The 22,812-nt window shown below is 45.1% G+C and overlaps 1 protein-coding gene across 1 annotated transcript in view; it reads left to right on the top strand.

The window, feature by feature from the left end:
* Positions 1-333: 333 nt before the first annotated feature.
* PRELP (proline and arginine rich end leucine rich repeat protein) overlaps positions 334-22,812 on the top strand; it is a 30,689-nt gene continuing 8,210 nt past the window's right edge. The window contains exons 1-2 of the mRNA XM_027870909.1: positions 334-458; positions 14,720-15,711. Coding sequence (XP_027726710.1) covers positions 14,724-15,711 — 988 coding nt within the window. The 5' untranslated portion in view covers positions 334-458; positions 14,720-14,723. The remainder of the gene's footprint in view (positions 459-14,719; positions 15,712-22,812) is intronic.

The raw sequence follows: 22,812 nt of genomic DNA, 5'->3' as shown, positions 1-22,812 counted from the left end.
TGAGGTTTCTTTGCATGCTTCTTTCTTTTTTGTAACTTAGTTTGTTTTCAAAACATGGACCATGTAGGGTTTCTCCAGAACCGGCTGCAGCAGAAGGAAATGTTATTAAATTTGAGTCCGTTAGAAGGCATGATGTGTGAGGATTAATTCTTTGGGAGTTCTGGCTGCCAAATAAAGACTTTATTGTTGTCATTCCCCCATTTCCTAGATCCCTCCCTCCCTCCCTTCTTCCACCCTTCCCTCCCTCTCTCCTTTCCTCCCTCCCTTCTTCCCACCCCCTCCCCTCCCCAATAGAATCTAGAGGAATAGAAACAGGGCAAACACACACAGAGATCAGAACTTGGAGCAGTCAGGCTCACGGCTCCGAGCTCCGCTGAAGGGTGGGGGAGGAAGAGGAGGAGAGAGACACTTTCCTGGGATTTATACACAGAGCTAAGAGGAAGGGCGGGTGTGCACAGGTAAGGTCCAACAGGGAAAGAGGGAACAAGATATGCATCAATATCTCCTCTAGCAAATTTCTTCTTGATCTTTCCAACTTGGTAACCTAAGCTGATACAATCTCTGTCTTCTTTTCTCTTCCCTGCTTCCTCCTTTCCATCCTGCCTTCATCCCTTCCCCTTCTTTCTTTTTTTCTTTCTTTCTCTCTATTATCCCAATGTTTAGTTTCCCTCATAGCCCCCCTTCCCAATTCTCTTCCTCCTCCTCTTTTCTCCCTCCTCCCCCTACAATAAGCTATCTATTTGTTTCAAAAGTAAAACTTTCTTGGCACAGATGTTTTCTGTGAAGCTCAGAGCTCCATGTAATATTTCTACAAATTAGGTGTTTCCATAGAAACATGGCTAGAGAGCCTGCTTCCCCACACCTTTCACACATTGTCACACACACACATACACACACACACACACACACACACACACACAGAGGCTATACTCTCACCCACACCCACGCAAGTGAACAAAAAGTCACATGTGTCCTGTATAACTGCTTTGGTCCTTTGATTCCTCCTGACACACAGAACTGGGCTCTATACCACACACACACACACACACACACACACACACACACACACACACACACACACACACACACACACATACACTAATACACACTGAGTCTCTCTCACTCCCCCACACACACACCCACATTCTCTGCGTTTGTCTCAGGCTCTCACAAATGCCTCCTAAGCTGTAAAAGCAAAAGAAAGAGAGGGAAGAGAACCTTCCCACTGAAACCTCAGGACAGAGAAGAAAGTGGGGGAGTCTTACAGGGTAGGCTGAGCTGAGAGGAGATGAGCATGGTGTCTGACTAGAGAGGAGGAAGGAAAGAAAGCACTCTGAACCTTTACAATTTCTTGCAATCAGCCTTGACTTTACCTGCCTTTCTTCTCCAAACCATGTTTATTCTGTCAGAAAAAAGAGTGGTATGAATTCCAAGGCATGGCTCACTCCTGAATTTCCTTATTTCCAGCTCAGAGGAGGGATTAACCTTTTCTTGCCTGGTAACCAGAAAAGGCAGTATTGGTTACTACCACCCACCCACATCCACATTCTTTTTTGACTTCTCTATTGGGCAGGTTAGTGAGAAAATCTCAAGGTAGGAAAATAAGATACCAGCTAGAGAGGAGAGACGTTGGAAAAAGCAACTGAGGAAAGTTCTTCCCGAAAAGAGTGGTTTCCCTCTCCCCTGGCCTTAATTAGTGTCACAGTTTCATGGATTTAGAGGTGATTTCAGAAGTCATGGAATCACAGAGCTGGAAGGGACCCTACAGGCTATCTCATCCAACCTCCTCATTTACTGATGAGGAAACATTGAGGCACATTTCAGAGGCACTTTGAGGGGAGATGCTAATCACTTTACAGGTGAGAAAACCCAGGCCAAGAAAAGTGGTCACCTGGTCACAGAAACTCATATTAGAGATGAGATTTGAACCCAGGTTCCCTGGTTCTGAATACAGTGCTTTGAAAATGATAGATTATAGCTACACATTTTCTGGAACTTTTAGGGGTTGGTCCACTTGAGATATCTTAAATGGGGATCTTTTGAGAAAGGACCAGCATAGGCAACCCTTCAGAATGGGGCTCATTTCCATTCTTTGGGAGGAGGAGAGGAGAATTGATTCTGTGGTTGGTGGTGGGCTGCAGCTAGAGGAGGAAGCTGGCATTTGCCACATGCTTCCTTGCCCCGTTCCACTCAGGCATTGACATCCAGTTGCTTAGGCACAGTAAGCAAGGAAGCCCTCCTAATTTAGCTCCAAAGAACTTGTTTTTCCTCACACCTGCCAATCTTCCCTCCCTCAGACCCCAGGGGATTGAGAACACAAAGTCGTCCCATCCCTTCTCCTCCAGTTTCACCCCTGCTGTTACACAGCTGCACAGAAGGGTCCTTGAAATCTACAGATGGTGGTGTTTTGAGCACCATATCTTTAGCATTCATGACATGTTCATGCCCATGGGAGTGACCAAGAGAATCCAACCATGCTATGCTAAATGGGGGTGAGGATGGGGGAAGGGAAGAACCTTAAAAAGAGGCATAAAATGGTATCTCATGTACCAATGACGGCGGAGATCAAAGAAGCGGGGCTCTGGTGAAAAATAGATTGGGAGGGACCCCGAAAGAGCATTGTATTTATTCCCTTGCTGCAGGGTAGGACTGTCCTTTAAACATTAGTAGTATGTGAGAAATGGTATTAGACTAGGAGACAGAAGATCTAGTTTCTCATCCTACCTTAGCTGTGTGACCTTGGGCAAGTTCTTAAGATCTCTGAGTCTCTGTGCCCTAATCTGTAAAATGAGAATAATGAAGTCCTACCTCCCTGGGTTGTCATAAGAGTCAAATGAGATTATGTGTGAAAGTGCTTTGAAAATATGACGTGACGCACCAAAGTAACAGGTTGTTATTACTAACAATAATATTAACTACTAGATCATAATAATAACCACCCATGAGAAAAAGAATCCAAGGAATCAGTGCTTTGGAATCTTTTGCCAAATTCTTCTGGGTTTTCACAATCTCCTCTGCAGCCTTGAATTCTGGGGGGATGGGAAGACAGAATGGGGGAAGTCCTGGAGGGACTGACAGATAGGAAGGAGTATCTCGCTCTTAGGAGCAGCTTGACCTGGGAGAGAAAAAATAACCCTTAGAGAAAATGTTAAGTGACTAAGTGCTCAGATGACCATCTCCAAAGCTTCTCCCCATCTCCTCCATCTCTTCACATGAAAAACTTGTTCTTGGTCCTATGCCACAACTCCAAAGCAAACTCTATCCTGTTTACAATTCTCTCCGGCTGGCGCAGGAGAGATAGAGAAAGTGCAGAGTCACATGCATTTACGTCGTGTTTTTTGCTTTGCAACACATATTCAGGGCTCTAGTCTCATTTGAGCCACAGCAACAGGGGTGAGTAGGGAAAGCATTAGCCCCATTAAAAAAACAAAAAACAAAAACAACTGATGAAGCCACAGGAACTCCAGGAGGTGAATTACTTTGTTGACGGATTATAGACTGAGGATATTTTGAGTTTGAAAGAGGTATCAGAGACACTGTAGACTAACTCTTCATTTTACAGAATGATAAACTGAGACCCAGAAAGGGGAAGTGATTTTCCCAGAGTCACACAGCTGCATAGTGTTGAAACTAATACTGGAACCCAGGCCTCATCCAAACTAATGGTCTTTCCACTGAACTACGGCCTCGTTTAGTCGGGGGTAAACACTTCCAATCCAATTCAATAAGCCATTATTCACCACCCACTATATGCAAGGCACTGTGCTAGGGATACAAAGAAGTGAAGCAGAAAATAAGCATTTATTATGTGCCTACGATGTGTAAGGCACTGTGCTAAGCCCTTTACAACTGTTATCTTCTTAGATCCTCACAACAACCCTGGGAGATAGGTGTTACTATTATGTAGTCAAGGAAACCAAGGCAGACAGAGATGCAGTGGCTTGCCCAGGGTCACACAGTGAGTGAGTACCTGAGGCTAGATTTGAACTCAGATCTTCCTGACTCCAAGAAGACAAAATGAAAAATTAATCCCTCAAATATTTTACATTCTATAGGATTAAGTTTAGATTCACTTGGATTTGTTTTACTAGTAGAGTGATAGCAAAGCCACATCAAAGAACAGTTCATGTTCACTGTAGTCTCCACAACAGATCCTTCTTCACTGTCCCAGTTCTAGGCAATTAGGTGGATAGAATGCCAGTCCTGCAGTCAGGAGGACCTGAGTTCAAATCCAGCCTCCGACACTCATTAGTTGTGTGACCCTGGGCAACTCACTTAACTCTGTTTGCCTAAATTCCTCATCTGTCAAATGAGCTGGAGAAGGAAATGCCAAACCATTCCAGTATCTTTGCCAGGAAAACCCCTAGTGGGATCCTGGAGAGTCAGACATGACTGAAACAACACAACAACAGCATACTGGGCTGATGGATAAAGGCAAAGATGGTACACTCATCAAATATGCAAATGACACAGAACTAGGAGGGATAGCTAACACAGTAGATGACATAATCCAGAGAATCATGGTAGGCTAGAATGCTGATGAAACTCAATAGAGGTGAATATAGAGTCCCTTACATTTGGGTACAAAAAATCAGTTTCACAAGTATAAGGAAGGGAAGGCATAGGTGGACAGCAGACTTTACTTAGAGGCCTGTATTCAGTTCTGGGTCACACTATGTAAGGAGAAAGTCAGAGAGTGGATATATTAGATAATCACTTGTCTGGTATGTTACAGTTGAGATTCTTTTGGGGGATTTTAGGGATTGGACTAGATGGTCACCAAGGTCCCTTCAATTCTAAAATTCTGTAATCTCATGATTGGGGTGGGATGGAAAAATGAAGGGGGGCCATTGCCGCTAGAAGCTGATTGCCATAGGCTAACTAGAAGAATGCACCTCTGAGACAGTCAAAAAAACTGTCCATCTTGCCAGACATTCTTTCTCATGGTTACTTTAGAAAAGAGGGTGAAAGGACCAGGGTGGATCTATACGTATTTGGGCAATTAGGCCTGGAACAGAGGCTCGGACTGAAAAGAGAAACAAAAGGTCATTCAGATCTCCTCTGGGGCGGGCTTCCTGGATGGAGAGAAGCTGGCCATTCTCCACCATCAAGGAGCTGTGTGTGTTAAGCAATGTGTTGTAGGCAGATTTTAACTTGACAGTGATATAAGTTATGTTCAGACATATGAATAAACAACATGGTATAAAGATAGCCTTAACCCCTGCACTAACCTCAATTTCAATAGCCCAGCCTGGATTCCGATACTAATGCCAGCCTCAACATTAACTCAAACCATAACCTCAATGGTTAGGTCAAATCCCAGTTCCAACCTAAAGCCCATTCAACTGGAATCCAAGAGTTCACATTGATGCTTAGTACAAGGGTCACCTTGGGCAAGTTACTTCCTCTAAGGTCCCTCCCAGCTCCACATATATTTCTATGATTCTTTGATCCTATGATGCTTCAGCATTAAGAAAATTAGAGCCCAGAGTTAAACAACTTGCCTTAAGTCTTAAGTATATCCATAAGTGTTAGGACTTAGCCTCAAACACTGGTCTTTGGACTTCAAGATTACTGCTCTTTCTACCATGCTGCCTTCAAAACAAATAAGAAACTACATCCCTCAACCCTAACCTTAACCAGCCTTAATCCAAACCCTGTCACCCTAGCCCTGACCCAAGCAGCCAGACAAGGTAAAGGAGGAAAGAGGTTCCCCCCAATCCCAAGGCATTGGGTTCAGGAACTCTCTAAAGGGAAGGGATTAAGCATTTGTCAAACACCTGTTATGTGTTAGGAACTTTGCTAAGTGTTTCACAAATATGATTTCATTTGATCCTTGAAACAACCCTGGGAGGTAGGTGTTGTTATTATTAATTCTGTTTTACAGACGAGGAAACTGAGGCAGAAATTAAATGACCTACCCAGGGTCACAGAGCTAGTAAGTGTCTGGAGTCAGATTTGAATTCAGCTCTTCCTGACTAGGGGCCCAGTGCCCTAACCACTGTGTCACCTAGCTATCGAGCTGGTGTTGGGTTTGAAAGATCTCTCTGAAAACCTCTTTTATGAGGTTAGTGTGAACCCTGGAGGTGCCTTTTCTTTCCACAAATGTCCACTCAGTACATATGTTCAAGGAGCTTACAATCAGATTGAATGTATACAAATAGAAATACATAATAGTGAGTAGAGTATGATGGGGCAAAGATGACAGACAAGGTGGGGTAGGAAAATTTAAGGAGGTAGAGGTCACTGTCAGCTTAGGGGTTCTTTACCTGGGGCCCGCAGATGGGGATCCATGACCTTAGATGAGATAAAAGAACTGCATTTATTTTCCACTAATCTTTAGTGGAAATTTAGCATTTCTTTCGATTATGAACATAGGCAACAAATATTATTCTGAGGAGTCCATGAGTTTCATTGGACACAGAACAAAATAAGCTAAGTACTTGTTGACTGACACAAGGAAGGTTAAGATTTCCTGAACTAGGAAAATGGAAGATTTTGTGGTAGAGGTGACATTGAACTGAGCATGGAAAGATTTCAATAAATGGAGAATAGGGAATGTGTTCCAGGTAGGAAGAATCATCTGCACAGATGCAGAGAGGTGGGAGAATGAAGGGGGAGACAAAGGAACAGCTAGCAGTCAGTCTGGCTGCATCATGGATTATGCAAAAGGGAAGGATGTAAAATAAGGCTGAGAGCTGAGCCAAGCCAAGAAGCATTTGTTAAGTGATTACTATGTAACAGATACTGCCAAGTGCTGGGAATACAAACATGAGAAGAAAGGAATATAGTCCCTGCCCTCAAGAAGCTTACATTCTAATGGGGGAAGACCACATGTAAAAAGGGGAGGGATGGGGAATGGTAGGGGAAGTCCAGAGAGCATCCAGAATGGGACATGGTTTGCCTGGATGTGTTGCTTAGTCAATTCTGACGCTTCCTAAGCCCATATAGCGCTTTCATGGCAAATGATACTGGAATGGTTGACCATTTCCTTCTCCAGCTTATTTTACAGATGAGGACACTGAGGCAAACAGGATTATGTGATTTACCCAGGATCATATAGCTAGTAAGTGTCTAGGGCTGAATTTGAACTCAGATCTTTCTGACTCTAGGTGGGCCTCTCTATCTACTATACCAGCTAGCTGCCCCATTCTTCATGACTCCATTTGGGGTTTTCATGGCAAATGATACTAGAGTGGCTTGCCGTTTCCTTTTTTAGCTCATTTTATAGATGAGGAACTGAGGCAAACCAGGTTAAGTGACTTGTCCAGGATCATACAACTAATAAGTGTCTGGGGCTGAATTTGAACTCAGGTCCTCCTGACTTCAGGGCTGATACTCAACCACCTAGCTGTACCTGGATACCCTGGTTTGCTTGGATACTCTCCTTAAATGGAGTTTCTGGGAGTAGCCATCCAATCAGAGAGGGAGCCACAGGAGAGGAAGGTACTTCCAAAGCATAGAAAAAAGGTTGGAAGCTTACTGAGGAAGTCATTGAATGTCAAATTAAGGAGGCTAAAGCTCATTCTATAGGCAATAATTCTATAGGCAATACGGAGCCACTGAGGATGTTTTAGTAGCTAATGAAGTGACAGGGTCAGGTTTGTCTGATCAATAAATACTTATTGCCTATAAGATACTCCACTGAAATCTTTCTCTTCCTTTAAAGCCCAGCTCACATGCTATCTATTCCATGACGTCTACCCTGACCAGTCCCACTGAAAGTGGATCCTTTTCTCTTAAATTTTCCTAAAGCCATTGGTTCATTTCTCTTTCACTCTCCTCACTGCATGCTTGTCCTATCCCTACCTGTTTTCCTAGTCCCCATTAGATCCTAAGCCCCTTGAGGGCAGGAATTGTGTTGCTTTGCAATTTTTGTAATCTTTATCACCTGTCACGGTTCCTTGCTCAGGATAGGAGCTTGTTAAATGTTGATTAATTTGAATTGGGGGGATGAAAGCAGCTATGAAAACTGCTAAATGAAAACACATACAACAAAACCAATGCTCAATGAATTGGGTCTGATGAAAAAAAAAATGACAGTAAGTAGTCTACAAGCATCTATTGAACACTTAGTGTATGCAGAGCCCTGTAGGGTGCACAGGGTGGTACAGCAAGGGGAAAAAAAAAGACACGCTCATGGTCTCCAAAAGGTTATCCTCTGGACCAGAGGTTCTTAACCATTTTTGCATGGTCCAAACCCTTGGGCAGTCTGGTGAAACCTTATAGACCCCCAACTCATAATAAAGTTTTTAAATGAATAAATAAAATATATAGGATTACAAAGAAAATCAAATCTATTGATATAGATGTGCTTTTTTCCCCATCCAACTTCACAGACCTCCTGAAATCTACCCATGGATCCTAAGCTAATGATCAGGAAATACAAACAGGGGCTTTCGGTCCTAGGGTAAAGGCTTCCGGTCGTCGGGGACCTCTTGTTGGCTTCCGAGGCTTATGATGTTAAGCTGGCATTGCCTCAGCAATGTCCGTACTGTCAGATATCCCCTGCCAGAGCCAAGCTGGGGGAGGGAGGGGCGGTGACCCGTCAGAAAAGCCTCAGGAAGGAGCAGTTTGTCCTGAGCAAAATCAACAGAAATAATGGGCCTAATGGGGCCTGAGAGGATGGGAGAAGGGGAGAGGATAAGCTCTTAGGTTCCTGTGGTTAAGAACAGCTTTTCCCTCTGTGAGGCATCACATTAGTTCAGGGGGACCTGGAAACCCCCTGGAGTATGGAGACAGAAAGAGAAGGATTATAAAGAAAGGGCCTTGGCCAGGGAAAATCTGGGGCACCATCCAAATACCCAAGAGGCTGGCAAAGACTGGTGGCATTGCTAGGAAGAGATAGCTGGGATGCCATGGTGTTGACATAAAGCTTTGAAGGATCCGTCTGCTACGTGAAGACTGGTTAAAGGTTCGTGGTGAGAAGACTCAGGGAGGATGCGTATTTCTAGGGTTATCTTGTGGAAGAAGGGAATCGACTTTTCTACTTGGCCCCAGAAAGCAGTACTAAAAGGAATGAGTAGAAAGTTGCAGAGGCCGATAGCAAGGAGGGCTCTCCAAACATGGAACGGGCCATCTTGGCAGGCTGTGGGTTTCCATTCAGGGGAGGTCTTTAAGTAGAGAGTGGTTGAAGGCTTTTCAGGGTTTTGTCAGAAGAATTCTTCTTTAGGGATGGGTTAGATCAGATGACTTCAGAGGTCTCATCCAGCTTGGAGATTCTATATTTCTGTAAGAGGGTCCAATAGTTCAGTATTGCTGGGCTGTGGTCCATTAGAAGCAAGGGTAATGAAAACCTCCACCCAGACGGGTGCTGGGCTTTGGGTGAAGTGCTGATCTCCTTTCTGCCTCAGAGCTGAGATGAAGATGTGACAGGGTACCAGCAAGGCTGAAAGATTCTGGACATTAGACATAGGGATAAGAAAGGATTTCAAGGTTTGCTTTGAATAAGGCAGCAACTTACATAAAAATGTAGATTCAGGATCATCGATTTGCTGTTGGAAGGGGCTTTCAAAGCCATCAGGTTCAGCCCCCTCATTTTACAGAGGAGAGAACTGAACCACAGAGAGGTTATGTGATTTGCCCAAGGTCACACAGCTGGTGCACAGTTTGGATCCAAGTTTTCCTGACTCTTAGTCCAGTATCCTACCATCCAAAAAGGTTAAATTCTTAACCTTTTCGTGCAAAGGGCCTCTTTGGCAATCTGGTAAAGCCTATGGATTCCTTCTCACAACAATATTTTTAAATGCATAAAATAAAGTACGAAGGATTACAAAGGAAACCAATTCTGTTGAAATGCAATTATCCAAAAAAAAATTTTTTTTAGAGCAAGTTCACGGACCCTGGGTTAAAAATGCATGCACTAATGCAACCTTTAGCCACATTAATCCTACCAATTTCTTTTTGTTACAAATAAGGAAACCGATGCCCAAAGAGAGGAAATTACTTGCCCAAGGTCGCAAGACCATGTGGACCTGGGATTCCCCTCCTACTTTCCACCCTTGCCATCCAATCAATATTAGGACTGGTCAGATAAGTAGCTGCTGAGAGATTGTCAGAACTGGAAGAGAACTTTTAGGCCTTCAGAGATGAAAGAACAGACCCACGGTCACATAGCTGGTTAGTTCTAGAGGGGAGACAAGAACCCACAGGTTTCCTGATACCCAATCCATTGCTTTTCTTACTACTCCACTTAAGAGATCCAAATCCTAAAGCTACCATGACTAATCCTCCCTTCCAAGTACAGTCTATTGCAGTCAGTTCAATTTTGTGTATGCCTGTATGTTTTGCCATAATCTTAGAATTGAACCAATAATAACTGACATTTAAATGGTGCTTTAAAGTTTACAGAGAACCTTATGTACATTTATCTCATTTAAGCCTAACATGGCAGGTATTCGTAGGGGGATAGATTTAGAGCTAGCAGGGAACGTTCGAGCTGTTCCTGACAAGTGGACCCAGAGAGGTTAAGTGATTTCCTCCTAGTCACACAGCTGGTAAGAGTCAGTACCCAAAACTAGAAGAGACTGAGGGATCCTCTAGTGCAAACCCCTCATTTTATAGAGAAGGAAATCGAAGGGATTCCTCCAAAGTCATACAGAGAGTTAATGCTTTGATTGGTATCTAGAGATTAGTGAAAACCTTTGGGGGCAAGAAAATGGAGGGGAAGAAAGGAAGTAGTCATGGATGTTGGGGACACCTTGCGGGGAAAGCACTTCACAAGAAGCTGAAGAATCATCTTGGAATCCAGAACAAGCCTCCTCCCTCTTGCCTAGGCATGTTGTGCATGTTCATGGACATGTATGTGTATGTGGGAGAATGCCTACATGCCTGGGTGGGCACATGTGGGTGTTTATGTATGTGAGCACATGTGAGTGTTTATGTACATGAGAAGGGTGAGTGAATGCACGTGGTTATGTGGTGTGAGAGGATGTGACTCTAGCCTTGGAAGCTGGGCATATCTGTAGTCACTCTGCAAGTGGCCAGTCTTTCCTCTGATTGGAACCAGCTGGAAGGCGTGCTACAGAGAAGGGGTGGAGGAAGCAGGACCAGATGGAAGCCGAGGAGAGAAAATGAGAGCAGTAGAGAGGAGAGAAGAAGAGGAAGAGATGGGAGGGGAAGTGAATAAAAGACAGTGAGACACAGAGGCAGAAACAGACAGATGACAGAGAGAGAGAGAGAGAGAGAAAGGACGAGGAAGAAAGAGAGATAGAGAGAAGACAGAAGAGAGATTGGGAGAGAAGAGAGACAGAAAAAGAGAAGGTGGAGGAAGGAGAGGGGAGGAAGGGAAGGGAAGGGGGAAAAGAGAGAGAAAAGAGGCCAGAGGTGTTCTCCGGGAAAAGTACACGATCCTGTCAGCAGTTACCACCATGCCCAAGAATTGGGGACTCACACAACTCTGCCCCCATTTTGGTCTTTAAATTTTTTTTTCAATTAACAGGCATTCATTTCTTCTTCCTCCCCCATCCATCCCTCTAGAAAAAAAGAAAGAAAAACAAAATCCTTGTAACAAATGTGCATAGTCAAGTAAAGCAAATTCCCAAACACCTGAGTTATCTGTAGCTCTCCAAGGCATAGCAGTGGCTCTCCACTGTACCCTGTGACTTCTCAGGGATGAGTCTGATTAGGAAGCATTTGGGGAATCTGGCAAAAGTAATTAGAATCTTTTTGGGGAGCAGCTAGGTGGTGTGGTGGAGAAAGAGCTGGGCCTGGAATCAGGAAGATTCATCTTCTTGAGTTCAAATCTGACCTCAGATACTTACTAACTGTGTGACCCTGGGCAAGTCACTGAACCCTAGCTGCCTCAATTTCCTCATCTGTAAAATGAACTGGAGAAGGAAATGGCAAAACGCTCCAATATCTTTGCCAAGAAAACCCCAAATGGGGTCATAAAGAGTAGGACACAACTGAAAAGTGACTGAATAATAACAACAATTGGGCAGCAGGAAGGAGAGGCAGATCTGGATTTGAAATAGGACTCCTCACTGAGGAGAGATGCTCCAGTGTCTGTGCAAAGAAGCAAAAGGGAGTGGAGCATGGAATGGGGCTGAGGGTAGGTGACTGGGGAGATGTGCTTCATGTCCCTTCCCAGCCATCTCATTGATGCTGGGAAAACTTCTCAACCCAGGAAGGGAGGAGAGAGGAGGGAGTGAGGGTTGGAAGTCCTTGCTCTTTTACCAATGCCCTCATCCTTATTGATATTTCCCCACTGTCAGTTGGACAGAAGCCACCGGCTGCTCTCTGGGGGGTCGTCTGGGCATTCGGATGCAGCTTCCAGCTGGCAGGAACCCACTGAGGGCTGGCAGTGCTCCTCTTCCCTCATCTGTGGGGCCCCTTTCTCTTTCTCTACCACTACAGCACCACCAAAACTGGGTAGCCCAGAGGTCCATCTTGTGGAGGGAGCCTGTTTGCTAAGTGTATGTGAGCAGCCTTGTAGGACTAGCCATGGGGGCAGGGGTGGGGTGGGGAGTGATGGAAAGTGATGGTCTGCTTGCATAGTTAAGCTCTTCTTGGGGCTAGGTTTGGCCCCCAAGAGTAGACACCTGTTCCTGGCTCTACTACCCACTTCGCTGAGGTGTCCCAACTGGTCCCTTCCTGGAGGGATCCTGTGCTGGTCTATTAATAAATTCTCCAGGGCCCAGGAAAGTGGAAGGAGGAGTTTGTAGACAAAGCTTCCCTGTGGTATGGGGGGAGCATGGAGGTGGCAGGCCTGTTGGGATAGTTAGAAGAATGTCATCAGTGCTGATGGAGACAAACGTAGGTCACCTAGCCTTTGAAACAGACAGCCCCTCTTCCTTGTAGCACCTATGTGGTGAGGCAGCCAGCACTCCTGAGACCTTTCCAGTGCTCCTAGAACCTTCGCCTCTTTTACTCCTCTTCTAATGAATGCTATTTGGCCACTGTCCTCTAGCTCTTCTCTCTGCCTCTCAAAGTTCTGCTCCAGATCAACTTCAGGGCTTAAAGTGGAGGGAAAATGCCTCGGAGGAGAGGTAGGGCAGCAATCCCTTGCCAGGCAAAGGCAGGGGAAGACACTCCCCCCGCCGAGGGTGAGAACTCTCATCTCACCCCACAGCAGGATGGTCTGAAAGGACTGATCCTATGGCAAAACCAACCCAATTCAATCCAAAAAGCCCGGATCAAGGCGCTGGGCTTGGCTCTGAGATTATTGAGACAAAACAGAAAACAGTCCCTCCACTTAACATTCCAGTGCATGGATATAATGTGCAAGTTGATAAGGATAAATACCATGATGAGAGGAGAAAACACTGCCCACCAGTCACATAATCAGAGGTCCTGGTTTGTCCTGATAATTGTCCTCATTTCTCTGATTGGCATCACACATCAACTCTCCGACTTCCTTTTCACTTGGAGTATTTGACAACCTAGATGCATTGTGACCCCCAGGAGGTGCCTGGGAAAGTCCCAGTAGTTGAGGAGGGGTAGAAAGCAGGGTAGGAATCCCAGAATCCCCAGCCTAGCAAAAAACTGAAGGGGTCAGCTTGCCCCTCTCTCTGACTTTGAACAGCACTGCTCCACCCCAAACAGGGGCCTCTCATTGGTGGAGTGAGACTCTCCACCCCCCTCAGTCTCCCATGCCAATGTTCTCCCACTGCTGATGACCAGAAAGTTCTTGACATCTGCCTTCAGTCTCTTCGGCTGCGGTAGCCCACATTCTTCTTTTCTTAGCAGAGATGGATTGCAGCAATCCCAGGTCAGACAGATTGAAAGGGCCTTTTCTATCTCACATCTTTCTGTTTGTTTTTCCAAGGAACACGATGTCTGAGGGAAATTCTGAGTCTGTGTGCTGCAGGCAAAGACTGAGGCTGTGTGAGCCAAGTGGGAGGAGAGCAGAGGAGCAGCACAGAGCTGCCCTGGATGGTCAGACTCTGATGGTACCTTTTCACCAGGCAGCTCCCGAAAGCTTGGTAGTGTGGAGACTCAGGACCAATCCTAGCTCTGCTACTACCTCGGTGTGGTGTCTTGAGAAAGTCACTTCTGTTCTCTAGGTCTCAGCTGCCTCATCTGTAAAAGGAAGTTGTTCACCTCGTCCACCTTTTTTGTGTCACCAACCCCTTAGTAATCTATTGTCATGGACTCCTCAGAAAGTTTTTAGATGCATAACATAAAATATACAGGAGTACAAAGGAAACTAAAGGCTAGTGAAGATAAAGATGTCATTTTTTTCTTGTTGAAGTTCACAGACCCCCTGAAATCTATCCACTTGCCCATTGGGGGTCCATGAACCCCAAGTTAAGAACCTTTGAGCTGAATGATCTTTAAGGTGTCTAAAAGTTCTAATACCTAGTGATTCACACTATACTACCACCCTTTTCTTACCGGGGTTGGGAGGGAGAGACAATTTCTCTCTATCACAGGTGGGTAAATGAAAGGTTAGATGACATTTTTGCAATCTTGGAGTAGAGTGGAGACTCCTGATTCCTAATGGGCTAGTCACCGACCTCCCCAGAGTGACTCAGGCACGCTCCCAGGAGGCCAAGGCCACTGCATAGAGTATCTTTTCTTTTCTGGAGAAAATAGAGAAAATACAGGTTCCCCAACCACCCCTCTCTCTGCCCTTGAGCAGGGTTCCAATATGAGATGAATCCTTTTCTGTTGTTTTTTTGGGGAACTCTTGCAGAGTTGACCATTTTTTTTGTCAAGCTGCCTTAGTCTAATCTATTTAATACTCTAATGACCCTCCTATATCTCTCTACTGTAGGTGAATGCCCTGGACCATGAAGCCCTCTCTCTGCTGGGCCCTCCTTCTCCTCTTCATCTTGTTCTTGGGAGCCCATAGCCAAAGTAGGCCTCCCAAAAGGCGACCTAAACCTGGGCCCAAACCCAAGCCTACACCAAGAGTCCCTCCTCCATTCAGACCTGGCCTTGAAGAGCCCTCTGAACCCACAGACCTGCCTCCTCCCCTCCCCCCAGGACCCCCATCGATCTTTCCTGACTGCCCTAGAGAATGCTACTGCCCCCCAGACTTCCCATCAGCCCTGTATTGTGACAGCCGCAACTTGAGAAAGGTACCAGTCATCCCGTCCCGAATTCACTATCTCTACCTTCAGAACAATTTCATCACGGACCTTCCCATAGAATCCTTCAAGAATGCCACTGGACTGAGGTGGGTCAACCTTGACAACAACCGTATCCGCAAGATAGACCAGAAGGTGTTGGAGAAGCTGGAGAGTCTGGTCTTTCTCTACATGGAGAAGAACCAGCTCCAAGAGGTCCCCATGGCCCTTCCCCGCAACCTGGAGCAGCTGAGGCTGAGCCAGAACCAAATCAACAAAATCCCTCCAGGTGCCTTTAGCAAGCTGGAGAACCTGGTGCTCTTAGATCTGCACCACAACAAGCTCAGTGATGGGGTCTTCAAGCCTGACACCTTCCAGGGTCTCAAGAACCTCATGCAGCTCAACCTCGCTCACAACATCCTGAGGAAGATGCCCCCCAAGGTCCCCACAGCCATCCACCAGCTCTTCCTGGATAGCAACAACATCGAGAACATCCCCAATGGCTACTTCAAGGGCTTCCCCAACCTCTCTTTTATCCGGCTCAACTACAACCAGCTGTCTGACAAGGGGCTCCCCAAGAACTCCTTCAACATCTCCAACCTGTTGGTCCTCCATTTGTCTCACAACAAGCTCAGCAATGTGCCAGCCATCAACAACCGGCTGGAACACCTGTACCTCAACAACAATGAGATTCAGAGTGAGTAATGGATGGCATGGGGGGAATGGGCATGAGCAATGAGGGAAGGACAAGATGGAAGAGTCAGACAATAAGCAATTGTTAAGGGCCTGCGATATTCCAGGTGCTGTGCTGAGGCAGGAAACAATAACTTATTAAGGATTTGCTACGTTTCTGGTACTGTTCTAAGACAGGTTGGCAACAAGAATTTATTAAGTGCTTACGATATGCCAAGCACTGCACTAGGCTCTGGGCAAAATATAAAGAAAGGGAGAGACAGAGAAAGACAGAGAGAGAAAGAGAGAGAGACACACAGAGAGACAGTCAGAAAGACAGATAGACAGAGACAGAGAGAGCCAGAAATAAATAGGCAGAGAGACACACAGAGACAGAAATGAGAAAACAGAGACAGAGAGAGAAGAGGAGAAAAGAGGAAAGGAGAGGAAAAGATAGAGACAAAAAGAGAGAGAAGAGAAAGGGAGGAAGAGAGAGGAGAGCAGAGAGAGAAAGAGAGACACAGAGAGAGAGAGAGAGAGAGAGAGATATTTACTTTATAAGTATAAAATGGAGGATAAGGGCCAGCAGTTTGCCTGAGAAAGAGCTAGGGGTTTTAGTGGACTGCTAACTCCATATAAATCAGCAATGTGATATGGAAGCCAAAAATACTAATGCGATCTTAGACGGCATTAAGAGAGACACAGTATCCAAGACTAGGGAGGTGATAGTCCTATCATAGTCAAACTATATCTTGAGTATTATGTTCAGTCTGGTCACCCCATTTTAGAAAGCATCTTGATAAGATGGAGAACGTCCAATAGAGGCAATCAGGATGGTAAAGCGCTTTGAGATCATGTCATGTGAAAATTGGTTGGAGGGGCAGTTAGGTGGTGCAATGGATAGAGCACTGACCCTGAAGTCAGGAGGACTGGAGTTCACATCTGGCCTCAGACTAAACACTTGACACTTACTAGCTGTGTGACCCTGGGCAAGTCACTTAACCCCAATTGCCTAAAAAAAGAAAAAAAAATCATTGGAGAAACTAAGAACGTTTAGCCTTGAAGATAAAAAGATTTGACCAATGGAGAATAGCTGTCTTCAAGTACGGGCAGGGCTGTCATGTGGAAGATGGATTGTACTTGCTCTGCTTGGTGCAGAGGGCAGAACTAGGACCAATATGGGTAGAAGGTACAAAGAAGCAAATTTAGGCTGGATGTCAAGAAAAATCTTGTTAACAGTGAGAGCTGCCCTAAAGTGGAGGCAGCTTCTTTGGGAGACAATGAGCTCTCCCCTACTGTGGCTGAACCACCACTTAGTGCTGTTAGTTATAGGGATTCTTGTTCAGGTGCAGGTTGGCCTAGGTGGTCTTCCAGAGTCATGATTCCATACCAGTAGTCCGATGGTGGCTCTCGTTTGTATGGTTGTTTTAAGGTTCACAGTGTTGCCTTATAACACGCCGGTGATCTAGATAGCTCAAAAGCTACTATCCCTGCTTTACTATGGAGGTAACTGACAGTCAGAGGAGTTAATATGACTTGACCAAAGTGACAGGTAGTGATTGACCAGACTGGAGCTTGAGACCAGCGTCTTCAAACTCCAAAACCAGTGCTCTTATCACAACACAGATGCCTCACTAAACAATAGCTGCCTCTCCAAAGATGACCCAGGTTAGAGAGAACAATTCTTCCCATTCAGGAGCTCTGCATGGGTGGCTACTTCTTTCCCATGATCTACAGGGGTGCACTTGAGTATTTTTTCTGATTGTGGGGTAACATTAAAATGAAAACAACAAAGTGACTACTTTGTGCCTGTCACCATGGATACAAAGACAAAAATTAAAAAGTCCCTGTCTTCAAGGAACTTATATTCTATTGAGAGACAATAGCACACACACATATAATAAATATGAAGTATGTATTCAGTATCCTTTCTGGGGTCACTTCCCCAACAGAATACTAATAGTTACAGTCCCCAGAAAGTAGCAGATCACTTCTCTCAACATCCTAGGGGTAGCTCTAAGGTGTTGTGTCTTCAAACACTGAAGCTTTTGAGCCCCCCACCTGTGTGGTCTCCATTGTCAATCTGTTAATTGAACTCCATTAACTTTTGGAAAAGGGATGTATAGGGAAGGTATAGCAAGAAAGGGACAGTTAGGTGGCACAATGGATATAGTGAAGTCAGGAAAACTCAGCTTTCTGAGTCCAAATCTGGCCCAAGACACTTACTAGCTCTGTGATCCTACACAAGCCATTTGGCCCTGTTTGCCTCAGTTCCTCATCTACAAAATGAGCTGGAGAAGGAAATGGCAAACCATTCCAGTGTTTTTGCCAAGAAAACCCCAAATGAGGTCATGGAGAGTCGGATATAACTCAAAACAACGGAACAAGAACAACAGCAGGAAGAATTGGTGCGAAAACATTCTCCTGTAAGTTACTTGTTTCTCCTAGCACTCACAAGGTACCTGGGAGAGTGGACTCAAACTTAAGTACAAGGGTAGTGAGGTCCATGTGAAGGGAACACAGATGGCAAAGGAGTACCTCATAAGTGCTGGCACTGGAAGTCCTTTTTTCAATTTGTGGAGTTCTTATGAAGTTCCCCTTTGATGTAGTTACCTGTTGAGCTTTGAGGATCAATGCCTTACTAAAGTCCACAGCCAGCATTTCTGTCATTTCAAGGAGGCATAGTTTCTGAAGCTGCCACTTCTTACTATCTGCCTGCAGGTGTTTCCTTTGTTGTCAACAACTACAACTCTGATAGCCGCTGCTATTGCCTCTAGTCACCAGGGGGACCTTTTATGGCACCTCTGGTTCTTCCAAACTCACCGGGTCACCTAGTCACTCCCATCTCAGAATACTTATTCTCCTAAGATCAGGAAATAACAACCACAAAAAAAATAGAAGCATTACTTGTTCACAGATGCATCAGAGCCATGTGAAAGATAGGGCATTCCTTTCTCCCCTCACCGACCAGCTCAAAACAGTTCTCCTTGTGCCAGGCCCCCAAGAAAAAAAGAGACTGGTGGATCAGTGGTTTATACCTCTTATGTGCACACTCAGTTCTATCTGAGCCCCTCCTGAGTTATCTACTCTACTGGCTCCACAGCCAATTAGCAGACTTTTCATCATCACACAGTACCAGCCCCTTAGTCGTTCATGACCACAGGTAGGCTTACCAAAGTTTCTACATGGTTGCTTAAACTGAAACCAGAGAATATCTGCCCTTAGTTCAAGGACTGGAATGAGGCAAGGCACATCTGCCTCTGCTTTGAAAACTGGCCCTCATAAGACCTCATGGGTCAATCCATCCATGCTGCCTACATAAAGTTAATACAAAGTAATGGGGGTATACTAACAACTTGGGGAATCAAGAGAGGCTTCACATAGGAGGCAGCAAAATGACTTGGATGGAAGGTAGAGGTTCCCAGAAGCAAAGGTGGGTAGAGGGCATTCCATGCCCCAGGGCATGGTCTGTATAAAGGTGCTGAGATGGAGCCTGGAATGTTGTGAATGGGGAAGAGCATTTAGGCCAGTCTGACTGGAACTAGAATGGAGACAGGAAAGGGGATGGCAATAAGCATTTATGTAGTGCCTAGTATTTGCCAGGAAGCATGCTTGGCATTTTTGTGGTTATTGTTTTCTACAAATGTTATCTCATTTGATCATGGTCCCCACCCTAGTTCAGACCCTCATCACCTCTTGTCCAGAGTATTGCAATAGCCTCTTAACTGATCTCCCTCTCTTTAGTCTCTCCCCTTTCCCATCCCATCCTCCAAATAGCTACACAATTAATACTCCTAAAGCACAGGTCATGTCATTCCCATGACTAGAAAGCTTAGTGGCCACTTACTGCCTCTAAGGTAAGATATAAACTTCTCTGTATGAGGAGTCTATATTTAAAGTCAATATGGCTCCAACCTATCTTTCTAAACTGATCTTGCTTACTTCTTTCTGGCCAAACTGGCTTACTTGCTGTCCCTCACACACACATTCCATCTCCCTCTTCTATGTCTTTGCATAGGTGGTGCCCCATGCCTGCAATGCCCTCCCTCCTTACTTCAGCTTCATAGAATCCCTGCAGGAGTCCTTTCCTCCTCTCCCTACTTATTATTGCTCTCCCCGTCATCCTCCTCCAAATTCATTGTATTTACTCTTTATACATTTTGTATTATACGTTGCTTTCTTATTGCATCATATGTTGCTTTCCTCTCCATAAAATGCAAGCAGCTTGACAGCAGGGGCAATTTTGTTTCTGTCTTTGTACCCCCAACACAACTAGTATGGTGTCTCCCATGTGGTAGGTGTTCCATTAATGTTTTTTGAACTGAATTGAAAGCAACAGCTCAGCCTTGCTAAGAGCATGAAGACCCTCTCCTAATCCGAGGCTGTCTTGAGGCAGCATGTGAACACCAAGACAGAAAGAGTCTCCATGCTGCTGTTCAAGGCCCATTATAATACAATCAAAGGGCCAAGAGAATCCGAGCCAGGAGAGCAGATGAAACCACTTCTTGGACAAACCGGGAGGCCCTTCTCTTTCCTGGGTGGCTTTCCTTGTGTTTATACTTGTGTCCCCCTATGCTGTGTCCTTCAAGGAAGTCCATCCTCTGGATTATATTCTAAGTTGCCTAAAGTCTAAGGCCCAGAGAACACCAAAGGATTGATGATGATGACTGTGTCATAAAGCCAGCTATAGCTGTATCCATGATAGCGTCTACTCAGTCTTGTGGCAGCTAGGTGGTGCAGTGGATAAAGCCCTGAGCCCGGAGTCAGGAAGATCTGAGTTCAAGTCCAGTCTCAGATGCTTCCTAACTGTGTGATGCTGTGCAAGTCACTTAACCTCTGTCTGCCTCAGTTTCCTCATCTGTAAAATGGAGATAATAATAGCACCTATCTCAGGGCTATTGTGGGGATCAATATTTGTAAAGCTAGTACCTAGCACATAGTAGGTACTTAATCAATTCTTATTCCATTCCCCCTACTCTAATGTGCCTGTATCAGAAGGCATAATATCTTGGTGGTAACATAAACACTCCACAAAGTCTGCCCCCCCAAGGTCTTAGTGGGGACTAAACAATGAAAAACTTGGGGGAACAATCGTAGCAGGCGGGTGGTAGCTGATAGGATTATAGTCTGTGTTCTTATCCTGCACAGGTTACACTCACAGACCCTCCCACACTTGCCTTCAGCAATGATTCCACTGCAGCCAAGCCTCTGAGTGTTATCTCCACTTACATTCTTGGGACAGTGAGGCAGAGATATTGACTTTCTCTGGGCATTGTCATCTGATCTGATAGACTTGGATCCATGTTCTTCCATTATAACTGGTACTAGTGATATTCATCATTGGGAAATTGGAAGAGGTTGTATTGATAGAGCAGCAATTTGAGAAGACTACTTTCGACAGAAAATCTCTTTTTGCTATTGTTCAATCCTTCTCTTCACCACCCCATTTGGGATTTTCTTGGCAAAGATACTAGAGAGGTTTCCCATTTCCTTCTCCAGCTCATTTTACAAATAAGGAAACTGAGGCAAATAGGGTCAAATGATTTGCCCAGGGTCACACAGCTAGTAAGTATCTGAGGACAGATTTGAACTCAGGTCTTCCTGACTCCAGGCCTGGCCCTCTATCTACTGCTAGCAATCCCTAGCTTCCTTCAAAGCACAGCTTAGGTACCACCCCCATAGGAGAAATTTCCTCAGTTCTATAATTATTATTGCTGTCCCCTCCTCCTCCAAATGCAGTATATTTACTCAGCACACATTCTGTATGTGAAACGCTTTAATGCTTGTTTTGGAAAGCCTCATAAGAAGCAAGGTGCTGCAGATACATTGGGAGGCACATATTGAGATAGAAGACTGTTTCTCATATCATTAATGATTCCTAAGAATCAGTACTGTATCACCTTGTCTGGACTATTACAATAGCCTCTTAACTGATCTCCTTACATTTCATCTCTGCCCTTCTAAGCCATCCTCCACACAGCTACAAAATGAATGCTCCTAAAGCACAGATCTGACTGTGTCACCGCCATGATTAGGAAGCATAAGTGGCCGCTCATTGACTCTAGGATAAGATATAAGAGTTTCCGTAAAAGGTCTGACCAGTGACTCTAGGCAGTAGCAGTGACTCCCAGAGTTGCAGTTGCTGACAGCAAAGGGAATACTTGCTTACTCTATTAGTATAGCAGTGCTGAAAGAGATCTGTAGAGGGAGTTAAATGGGGATCTTAATTGTTACATACCCCACTCCAGATAACCTGATGGGTCTGATGCACAGGCACGATGCTCATGCAGGTGAATGAATGGAAGAGGAAACAAGTTCTGAATCAATAGGAGTAGGCAGAAGGAGCTCTGGATGAACAAGCCGGAGAATCCTGAGCCCATGTAGTTGAGGGTCAGCCGTCAGTGCCAAGCTTCTCAGAATTAGTGATGCCAAGATCAGCATGGCCTGTCTTTCAGAGGCAATGTTCCTGATCATCTAACCGTGTACTGCCGTCAGACCCAGGGTTAGGACCAAAAGAAGGGTGTGGGAAAGTATGAAATAGTTGAGATTAGTCTTATGGATGGTACAGAGATTTCGGTACCTCTGGGTATGACTCTACTGAGCCCACTATAACTCATATTTTTAGTGTAGTGCCTTTGTCATCTGGCCTGAGGCCACCTCAGACTAGAGAGCACAGCAATGCACCTGTCCTAGACTGGGCTCACTGTAATGGTAGTTTACATCTTATCCCCAGAACTCCACCAGATTGATAAGAACCCAGTTCCATAGGGTGGTGTGCCGCATGGTTCCAAGAGCTAAAGGAAGCTCCCAGAGGGGCGGGGGGGGGCAGGGAGGGAATAGAGAAGACCAACATTCTCTTGGCTGTCTGCAGATTGGACCAAGAAGTCTTTAGTACGTAGAAAGAAAGAAGGAATCAGGGAATAAAACAATTCCTGAATGTAGAGACTACCCAAAGAAGAGACATTCATTCCTATTGGCAGAACCTTGAAGATACAAAGCAGGCAAGGAGGATGATTTGAATTGTCCTTAATATTGCCCAGTCATTAGGAGTAGTACTAGCTTCTCCAGCAAGAAAAAAAAAAGGACGAGATAGAGACTGCCAGATAAGGGTATACTGAGGTAGACA

This window comes from Vombatus ursinus, unplaced genomic scaffold, assembly GCF_900497805.2.
Source record: "Vombatus ursinus unplaced genomic scaffold, bare-nosed wombat genome assembly UNPS02014798.1, whole genome shotgun sequence".
In the NCBI taxonomy this organism is placed as follows: domain Eukaryota; kingdom Metazoa; phylum Chordata; class Mammalia; order Diprotodontia; family Vombatidae; genus Vombatus; species Vombatus ursinus.
This window is presented reverse-complemented; position numbering and strand designations above follow the sequence as displayed.